The sequence below is a fragment of the Pelobates fuscus genome, chromosome 8 (genome assembly GCF_036172605.1).
Source record: "Pelobates fuscus isolate aPelFus1 chromosome 8, aPelFus1.pri, whole genome shotgun sequence".
NCBI lineage: Eukaryota > Metazoa > Chordata > Amphibia > Anura > Pelobatidae > Pelobates > Pelobates fuscus.
The window spans coordinates 149,704,435-149,715,249 of NC_086324.1; the positions used below are offsets into that span (position 1 = coordinate 149,704,435).

Genomic DNA, 10,815 nt, shown 5'->3' on the forward strand with positions numbered 1-10,815 from the left:
CATGATGACCAGGTGGGCTTCATAAAGGCAAGACAGGATACGGATAACACCAGGAAAATTATTAACATCCTCCATTACCTAAAACTCCGGTGGCAGGGAGTCTACTGGTCTCCCTCGACGCCGAAAAAGCTTTTGATCGCTTACACTGGGTGTTCCTCAAAGAGGTATTGGGTAGGTTTGACATCCCTTATGGCTTTGTGTCAGCCGTTAGAACCCTATATAGCGAGCCCGCAGCAAGAGTGTTGAATGCGGGGTTTCTGTCGGAGCCGACTTAAAAACGGCACGGGACAAGGATGCCCCCTGTCCCCACTGCTCTATGTGTTGGCACTGGAGCCGTTGGCGATTAAAATTAGAGAAAACCCCGCAATACACGGTCTGGAGATAGGGGAAAGGGAATACAAAGCGAACCTATTCGCGAACGATATCCTGCTAACACTTACACAACCATACCTGTCACTCCCAAACCTACTGAGGGAAATAGAACTATATGGGGAGCAATTGTACTACAAACTCAACGTAACAAAAATGCAAGCAATGGGGATTGGGATAACACACGATACCGTAGAAAACGTAAAAATTTAATTCCCGCTGGACTGGAGGGATGACCACCTCACTTTCCTGGGACTAAAGATCCCAAAAGACCCTAAGAGACTCTTACATCTAAACTGCGGGAGGTTACTAGACAAATTTAGCGATACCTTGAAGAACTGGGATAGCAAGTTTATGTCCTGGGTGGGAAGGCTGGCGGCAGTAAAGATGATGCTGCTGCCGAAATTCCAGTACCTAACTAGAACGCTACAGATCCCACTACCCAACGCGTACTTGAGACGACTACAAAGAACTCTCACTAGCTTCGTGTGGGCACATAAGAAAGTCAGAGTTGCCACAAGCATACTCACCAAACCCCTAGCGCAGGGAGGGCTAGGCCTACCAGAGGTGAGAACATACTATAGAGCAGCACTGATGACCACCGCCCTGCAGGCACACACAGCCCATAACCCACCACAGTGGGTGGAGATGGAATCCACGTGGGCTTGCCCCAAGGGCCTCAGATACCTATTCTGGGTTCCACATAGGCATCACCCGCAATCCCCAGACACACCAGCCACTACAGCAATCCTACTAAAAAATTGGGATCTGATCAAACCACAGTTAGGATACACAGATAAATGGGCGCTGGCCATGCCAATATACTGCATACACATGGCAAATCCCACATTTGAACACCGTATTTGGACCGAGCGAGGATGCACGTTAGTTAGACACCTCTATAATCAAGGAAAACTGAGACAATTCCCCGACTTGCAACAAAGTTGCGATTTACCACAAAGAGCGAAATTTTCTTACCTACAACTAAAAGGAATACTGACAAACTCCATTGTCCTGACAACCGCGACCCATACGCAATGTATAGAGAAAGCATGTGAATCTATGACAATGCCCAAGAAACCGCTTTCACTCATGTATGCAATACTCAATGACCCAACTCAACAGCCACGACCGCAGCCCGACAAATTCAGAGAGGCGTGGCATAGGGATTTGCGTAGCCCATAAAGGTAGATGCAGATGCGCATCCCACCTAGAGCTAATGCGCAAGATACAATACAGGTGGTACTTGGTGCCAACCAGACTGGCAACCATATATCCCAACACCTATGGTGGCTATGCTGGAGATGTTTAAAAGAGCAGGACACAATACTCCACATCTGGGGGACCTGCGCGGCCATCAGGGGATACTGGAAGGTAGTTGAGGGGGTGATACAAGGGGCACTGGACACAGGAACCAATCTGAGGCCAGAAAATGCCATACTTTTCATATCAATTGACCCCTACCCAAAAGCACATGCCGGCCTAATATATCATATATTGATAGCTGCCAACCTATTGATAGCCAGAGGGTGGAAACAAACACAGCCGCCAGAGAGATCTAGCCTTATCCAACAGATCTCCCTAAACCTAGCATATGAAACGAAGACTAGCCAGCTGATACACCCAACAAACCACATAGTGGAAGCCAGAAACATATGGGAGGCATACCTGAGGAAAGAGGGGGAGGGGGACGAGTTGGAACAGTAACGAAAGAGGAGAGAAGAAAATAAAAAAAAAATACACGGAGGATTGATAGTAACACGCCTAATACCTAACTGCTCAGACGCAGAGAGACCACAACTCCTAACAACAAGGTACGAAGTCAGACATTGAGGTAAAACCAGCTGACACACTAAATAGAAAAGAAAAAAAAGGGCATAGCGGAACAAACACCCACATTGTAAATAGTTGAATAGTTACCTAGGGGAATAGATGCGAAAGCCATGTAACGTTTGACAATCACAACGGAGACACAGGGAGACATGGGGCTTCCGTAGCCTATTTCCCCCTTCCTCCTCCCGCAACCCGTTCCCCTGTCTCCCCCTTCCCCCACCCCGAACCAAACCCAAGGTTATGAGGGAAAAAACCTGACACGGAGCACGGACCAAGGTCGCAAGGGTAGTTGAGGAAATCCCACAAGGATAACTGACCAGATATGCTCTTGAATGTATAAGATATGTCTGAGATCTATGTAACTCAACTGCTTACCCTCCCTTTTTTACTTTCTGTACCCCAAGCACGTTCTTTGATAAAATAAAAATGGTCAAATTGAAAAAAAAAAATAGGCACTATAAGCACCCTATACATTATACATTGTAGTGGTTTTATTTTCTAAAAAGCCTTCTGGTGCATTCCTTCCATGGAATGGCGGCAAATGGAGGTGAGATGGGGGCAGGAGAGAAATTGCCCCTCCGGGCATCTATCATACAGGTTTTGTGGGCTGCAGCCTGACAGCACCATCTTCTGATAAAGAAAAGCAACTGGAGGTGTGTTGGCACAGTATCACAGCAGCGAGGCAGCAGCCACTATCTCTGAAGGCCCCTTTCCAGCCCAACAGTCTTGGGTTAGTGTTTGAGCTGGTGCCAGTCCTGACCAGGGCCAGATTTCCCATTAGACAGATTAGGCATCTGCGTTCAAGCACATGGCCACTAGGGGGTGCCTGTTTTTTAAAGTGCCTCATTGAGTTTAAATAGGCTGGTGTGGATAGATACGATATCTCACAAAAGTGAGTACACCCCTCACAGTTTTGTAAATATTTTATTATATCTTTTCATGTGACAACAACGAAGAAATGACACTTTGCTACAATGTAAAGTAATAAGTGTACAGACTGTATAAAAGTGTAAATGTGCTGTCCCCTCAAAATAACTTAACTTAACACACATCCATGAATGTCTAAACCGTTGGCAACAAAAGTGAGTACACCCCTAAGTGGAAATGTCCAAATTAGGCCCAAAGTGTTAATATTTTGTGTGTCCACCATTATTTCCAGCACTGCCTTAACCCTCATGGGCATGGAATTCATCAGAGCTTCACAGGTTGCCACTGGAGTCCTCTTCCACTCCTCCATGACGACATCATGGAGCTGGTGGATGTTAGAGACCTTGTGCTCCCCCACCTTCCGTTTGGGAATGTCCCACCGATGCTCCATAGGGTTTAGGTCTGGACTCTGGAGATATGCCTAGCCAGTCTATCAGCTTTACCTTCAACTTCTTTAGCAAGGCAGTGGTCATCTTGGAATTATTTTGGGGGTCGTTGGACTACTGCACTGCGGCCCAGTCTCATGCTTTGCTTCAGTATGTCACAGTACATGTTGGCATTCATGGTTCCCTCAATGAACTGTAGCTCCCCAGTGTCGGTAGCACTCATGCAGGCCCAGACCATGACATTCCCACCACCATGCTTGACTGTAGGCAAGACATACTTGTCTTTGTACTCCTCACCTGGTTGCCGCCACACACTCTTTACACCATTTGAACCAAATACGTTTATCTTGGTCTCATCAGACCACATGACATGGTCCTTAGTCTTCTTGTCTTCAGCAAACTGTTTGCGGGCTTTCTTGTGCATCATCTGTAAAATAGGCTTCCTTCTGGGACGACAGCCATTCAGACCAATTTGATGCAGTGTGCGGTATATTGTCTGATCACTGACAGGCTGACACACCACCCCTTCAACCTCTGCAGCAATGCTGGCAGCACTCATACATCTATTTGCCAAAGATAACCTCTGGATATGACGCTGAGCACGTGCACTCAACTTCTTTGGTCGACCATGGCGAGGCTTGTTCTGAGTGGAACCTGTCCTGTGAAACCGCAGTAGGGTCTTGCCCACCGTGCTGCAGCTCAGTTTCAGGGTCTTGGCAATCTTCTTATAGCCTAGGCCACCTTTATGTAGAGCAAAAATTCTTTTTTTCAGATCCTCAGAGAGTTCTTTGCCATGAGGTGCCATGTTGAACTTCCAGTGACCAGTATGAGAGAGTGTGAGAGCGATAACACCAAATTTAACACACCTACTCCCCATTCACACCTGAGACCTTGTAACACTAACACGTCACATGACACCAGGGAGGAAAAAAGGCTAATTGGGCCCAATTTAGACATTTCCCCTTAGGGGTGTACTCACAACGGTTTAGACATTAATGGATGTGTGTTCAATTATTTTGAAAGGACAGCAAATTTACACAACAATTTACACAACAATTGTAAATTTACCATTTACACTAGCAGAGTGTCATTTTTTCAGTGTTGTCATATGAAAAGATATAATAAAATATTTACAAATATGTGAGGGGTGTACTCACTTTTGTGAGATACTGTAATTACCAGGAGCCTTGGCAGGTGTCCTCTATAGTTCAGTCTAGCTTCTATGATTGACAGCAGAGCCATAGTAATAGAGGGTGTAAAACTCAGTGCTATCTCAGCTCCTCCACTGTCTTGTGTGAGGCTCGACAGGAAGTTGAAAGGATCACTTCCCTTCTGTCCACTAACAGCCTCTCACACGGGATATGCCTTGTAGGAGGAGCGTGGAAGCTTTGAGTGATGCACACAGTGTAACATCTCCTGTAGCTATACTATCAATCTTGGTAAACTGACTCTACGGAAGACATAGAAAGGTGAGTACTTTGTAAATAACCAGTCAAACTTCAGAACTCAAAGCTTAAACCTGAAAATAGACCCTTTCCCTTAATCCTATGTTTAACTCCTCTTAAAACTAAACACTCCATGTACCCCATTACTATGTTTAACCCTATTCTAGCCCTAAACTCAATAATCATAAACAGCTCTTATGCTCCAACTGAAACCCCTCTCAAAGTGCTAATAATTTTAACACTAAACACCCTAGGTAAACTAACTCTGATGTTAACCTGTCTCTAACATTAACCCTCAATTGACCATAACCACTTCTAACATAACAAATAGAAATATGAACATACATTTATATCATTTATATATATGCAGTTGTCAAATGAGAATTTGTTTTAAGATGTTTTTACACTTGCAATGTGCAGTTAGTAAATTAATCCTACTTATTTAAATGCCGTGTGTTGGGTTGGGGAGTAGGGGGCACCATAGAATTGCGTGCCTACAGTCATCTGACATCTAAGTCCGGCCTTGGTCCTGACTGGGATTTTTGCTGGTGACTCAGTATATCGAACTGTTGGTTTGAATAGAGTCACGCAGATAAGTTGATCAGTTAGGCATGAACAGATTTTATATGAACATTTCTTCGTGCGGTGCAAGTCATACTGACAGAAATTGCAAGAATGTGTCACATCTTATGTATCTAGAAGCCTCCACCTGGTAAATCTCATATATTGTTTCTACAGTATGAGAAAGATCAGGACATTTATTTTGCTTTTGCCAGAGGCCAGAACTACCAGTCTACCTCTAAAGTCTTCTGTTTTCTTCAAACCAACTTCAAGTGCTTTGACAAAAACCCAAAGCCTGGCCTCTTGCCCACTTTGCCTAGCACTCTCAATTTATCATTGACATCCATCTTTGGATCTACATTATCTGAGCAGCTGGTGTGGATCTGTACTCTGTACTGTTAGTTATTGTTGTCTTTATAGCTACCTATAGTTTCTCCTGGGTCACTTATTACCCTTTTAAGACTAATTACATTTATGTTACAGGATATTTAATGGAGAAATGAGGTGTGAAAGTAATAAATAAAAGGAATATCACTTAGTATATTATTCTTTTCTTCCTATATGATAAATTAATTTTGAATTTACAAGTGTTACTTTTTAAGCAGCATAGGATAGCAGTAGAGACATTAACCTAGCACTGTTTTGATTGCTTAATAATATTTGCTCAATGTTGTTTTGATGTAACCATATATATTTTGGTTAATTGACTTTATGCTTTTTTGTTTCAGAGAGGCTCCTGGCTCATAATTGAACAGAAATTGAATAAAGAGATGAACATGAAGCAAACTCGATGAGATTTAAGAAATGTTGTGCAAAAGATACAGAGCATGCAGCAGGAAAGAGAGTTACATTGTCATCTTTGAAGGCTTGTATATTGACGCTTGGAGTTTGTAATGACTACTGATTCGGTCTCTAACCTGCACAAAGAATTGGCTTCCTGCTCTACTGCTGGATAGAAGAATTTGCTAATCATCAAAAGTCTTCCGGTGGAAAAGACTTCTAATCAGCACTCTATGTTTCAAGCACTTTTTCATGTACAGATGTGGAGAATGGTAAAGAAAAGAGTTACCTCCATTATATAATACATTTTTTTTACCAGAAGACTAAGGTCCACCAAGCAGTCTTGCCCCCAGGGTTTCTTTCTCTATGGCTGGTCATCAAGGTATAGTGATGCCTGCCCTATGTTTATGGGTGTTTGTTTTCTCAGCCCTCTTTTACGCAAGCAAAGTACGGGCGGACTGCTGGTTGATTGAAGGAGACAAGGGATTTGTATGGCTTGCAATTTGCAGCCAAAACCAGCCGCCCTATGAATCCATACCACAGCACATTAACAGTACCATTGTGGACTTGCGGCTCAATGACAATAAAATTAAAAGTGTGCATTACGCATCACTCAGCCGCTTTGGCAACCTGACGTACCTCAACCTCACGAAGAATGAGGTGTCCTACATTGAAGATGGAGCTTTTGCTGGTCAGTTTAATTTGCAGGTCCTTCAGCTAGGTTACAACAGATTAAGAAATCTTACTGAGGGAATTCTAAGAGGACTGGGTAAGTTGGAGTACCTCTACCTCCAAGCGAACCTTATTGAAACTGTGACTCCTAATGCCTTTTGGGAGTGCCCAAATATTATGAACATTGATTTGTCCATGAACCGCATCCAGAGGCTGGACAGCAACACATTTGTGAATCTCAACAAGCTGACTGTATGTGAGTTGTACAGTAACCCTTTTTATTGCTCATGTGAGCTTCTGGGCTTCCTGAAGTGGTTGGACGTATTTACTAACATGACACGCACCTTTGACCGCATGCAGTGCGATTCTCCGCCGGACTACGCTGGTTACTATTTGCTGGGCCAGGGTCGATCAAACTATAGAAATGCTCTTGGCATGTTGTCCTCTCTCTGCACAGATGGCTCATATACAATGATGCCACACCTTATGTCTCCGAGATATCAAGCAACAACTGCTCCTCCTGAAATGCCATGTTCTGAAGAGGATTGCTTTTCTGGAGATGGAACTACACCCTTGATTAATGTATACACCCCACCTGCCAACTCCAAGGTCAGCCTCAGCGTCAACTTAAATACAGAAACGCACACAGACGCAACTCTTGTGGCAGAAATACCTTACCCATTTAGCAAGATGTACATCTTGGTCCAGTACAACAACAGTTTCTTTACTGACATTCGGAACCTGAAGACAGAGAAAGAGTTTATTAAACTGGATGGTTTGAAAGCCAATACAAACTACACTTATTGCGTGGCCTCCATTCGTAACTCTCTCAGGTTCAACCACACCTGTATAGCCTTTTACACACGCAGCCATACCAAAACAGAACCTGTGCCTACTCCATCCACTGCCACTCACTACATCATGACTATACTTGGCTGTTTGTTTGGTATGGTTATCATTCTGGGTATTGTTTATTACTGCCTGCGCAAAAGAAGACAGAAGGAAAAAAAGCACAAAAAGGCAGGAAGTAATATGAAAAAAACTATTATTGAACTCAAATATGGGCCTGAGATGGAGACGCCCAGCATCACTCAGCTGTCTCAAGGGCAGATGATGAGTGCCGAGACAATATCTCGCATTCCTTACTTGCCTTCAGTGGGAGAAGTAGAGCAGTACAAATTAATAGAGACAAGTGAAACGCCGAAAACCACCAAGGGAAACTACATGGAGGTGCGGACAGGTGAACAGTCTGAGCGAAGGGATTGCGAACTCTCCATGCCTCCGGACTCTCAGAGTTCTGTGGCTGAGATTTCCACCATTGCTAAAGAGGTGGACAAAGTTAATCAGATAATTAATAATTGCATAGATGCACTGAAATCGGAGTCCACCTCTTTCCAAGGGGTGAAGTCAGGAGCTGTATCTACAGCGGAACCCCAGTTAGTACTGATTTCAGAACAGATTCCAAGCAAGCATGGATTTCTTTCACCAGTTTATAAGGAAAGCTACTCCCACCCTTTGCAGAGGCATCACAGCATGGAGGGCCCTCAGAAACGCTCCAGCACTTCTTCCAGTGGCTCTATCCGCAGTCCCCGATCATTTCGCTCTGAGGGGTCAGCACACAAGTCTGAAGCAAAGTACATTGAGAAGACATCCCCTACGGCTGACACCATCCTCACTGTGACTCCAGCTGCTGCTATCTTGAGAGCAGAAGCAGAAAAGATCCGTCAGTACACAGAACACCGACATTCCTACCCTGGCTCACACCAGGGTGAGCAGCAGCAACAGCAGCAGCAACAACAGCAACCTCCGCAACACGACAACATGGGAGGGCGCAAGACTTCAATACTGGAACCTTTAACCCGTTCTCGGCCAAGGGAACTAGCCTACTCCCAACTTTCGCCTCACTATCACAACCTGAGCTACACTTCCAGCCCAGAATACACGTGCAAACCCTCCCACAGCATCTGGGAGCGTTTCAAACTGCATCGCAAGCGCCACAAAGAGGAAGAATACATGGCTGCGGGCCATGCCCTGCGCAAAAAGGTCCAGTTTGCCAAAGATGAGGATCTCCATGACATCCTAGACTACTGGAAGGGTGTCTCTGCCCAGCACAAGTCCTGAGTTCTCACCTCAACTTTTTGCCTCCAGCTACTCGTGACTTAACTTTCTTTCATAACCCTTAACCCTGTGTCAGCCAGAGAGACCAGCAGAGCATTGTGGGTATGCAACACTCTGCAGGTCTCTTTAGCAGAAAAGAGGTTAACAGGACCAAAATCAAACTAGCAGCAGCTAATTTTTACTCAAAACTGTCTACAAGAATGAACATTTAAAAAAATATATAAGATAATTATATATCATATAGAAAAATAAAATTGCTTAAAAAAATCTCACATTTGTGAGTATATGCACCAAATCAGAAAACGAAAAAAACAAAAAACGTACTACTAAAAAAATATAATTATACGCTTAAACTGTGAAGAGGAGTTAATTTTTTTAACAAAAGAAGAGAAAAAAAATGAAAGATAAAAACAAATAAAGAATTGAGACAAAAGAGCGTGAGAATTTGGGAGTGGTCTGAACTTTGCATTATCGCATGTTTTTTTTCATAATCTGACTAGTGTGGTTTGACTTGTGTGATCTTTCGTTACTTCCCTCCATCACCGCAGGACGACAAAAAAAAAAAAACACAAAAAAGACTGGAATAGACAGTAATCTGTTTTGTTCTGTTTATTTGTATTTCAACTGAGTCTTCCAATGCAGACTTTGCCTATAGGGAGGCTTCCATAAATCTCGTTCAGCTGCATTCAAAACTGTGATCACTATTACACTGTACAGATACAAATTTCTATATTTGCAATGTTTGCTGTAAAGAGAGACAGAAAACAAACGAGAGAAATACAAATATATATACTTATATTTTAACTTTTTGTAAGCCTGTGATACTTTCAAGGCGAAGTGTTGAAAGTCTTGCCGGCTTACGGTGGGTCAAAATATATATTATACACCTTGTTTGTATGAGGTTTTAATCATGAGTTTTAGAATTAAACACAAAAAAAAAGTTGTTTTTTTATTATTTCACTTTATTTTGTTTAAAAAAAAAAAAACAAGAAAGAATTGCTCTTTGTTTTCTGGGCTGGTTTTAGTTATTTCTTCGTGGGATGATTGTCTTGAAGATCTGAATGAGGTCAACTGAGAAATCGGAAAAAAAACACAAAAAATTGTGGAATCTTTCCTATTATTCCTAGTAGAGAAAAAGAATTAAAGGTGCATTTTAACTTGACCCTTTTTTCCTGTTTGTAACCAAAAATGTAAATTTAAGTAAGGTTCTAATATACTATCCTAACATTAATTCTACTCCTGATATATAATGGTGCGTTAGATACGATTATTTTAACCTACTAACGGGATATTAAATGGATCAAAGCTTTGGGATGTCAAAGAAGATGTTGAATACACGCAGTTGTCCATTTTACAAATGTGATGGTGACCTTATGGCCAATACAGCTCAACACACACTACACAAAGCTATTATACTAATAATTAAAACACTTTAATTTAGTGTACACAACATGAGATTGTGAAACAGTGTTTTAAAACCCTTGCAGATTCCGAAAAGGGGAATAAGAGAAGAACGGTGCAAAAATGCTCCATCGCCTGGACTACGAGAAGCAAAACCTTTACCGTTACTGTTGACTTGTTAAATTGCCAGGTATCTTGTGTCAAAGACTTCTCACAGCAATAAGGCTTTCATTTCATGTTTGGTGACAAAGTTCTAACACATTTTGGGCACATTGAGCTGTTCACAACACTTAGCCAGGATATTCAGTGAGTCAAAATTGCAA

The 10,815-nt window shown here is 42.7% G+C and overlaps 1 protein-coding gene across 3 annotated transcripts in view; it reads left to right on the forward strand.

Annotated features, from left to right (window-relative positions):
* The window catches only part of ELFN1 (extracellular leucine rich repeat and fibronectin type III domain containing 1), a 474,275-nt gene extending 464,074 nt beyond the window's left edge, over positions 1-10,201 (forward strand). For all 3 annotated transcript variants that reach the window (XM_063430426.1, XM_063430427.1, XM_063430428.1), the window contains one exon: positions 6,250-10,201. In XM_063430426.1, the coding sequence (XP_063286496.1) occupies positions 6,668-9,094 (2,427 nt within the window). In that variant the 5' untranslated portion in view covers positions 6,250-6,667 and the 3' untranslated portion in view covers positions 9,095-10,201. The remainder of the gene's footprint in view (positions 1-6,249) is intronic.
* The last annotated feature ends 614 nt before the right edge of the window (positions 10,202-10,815 follow it).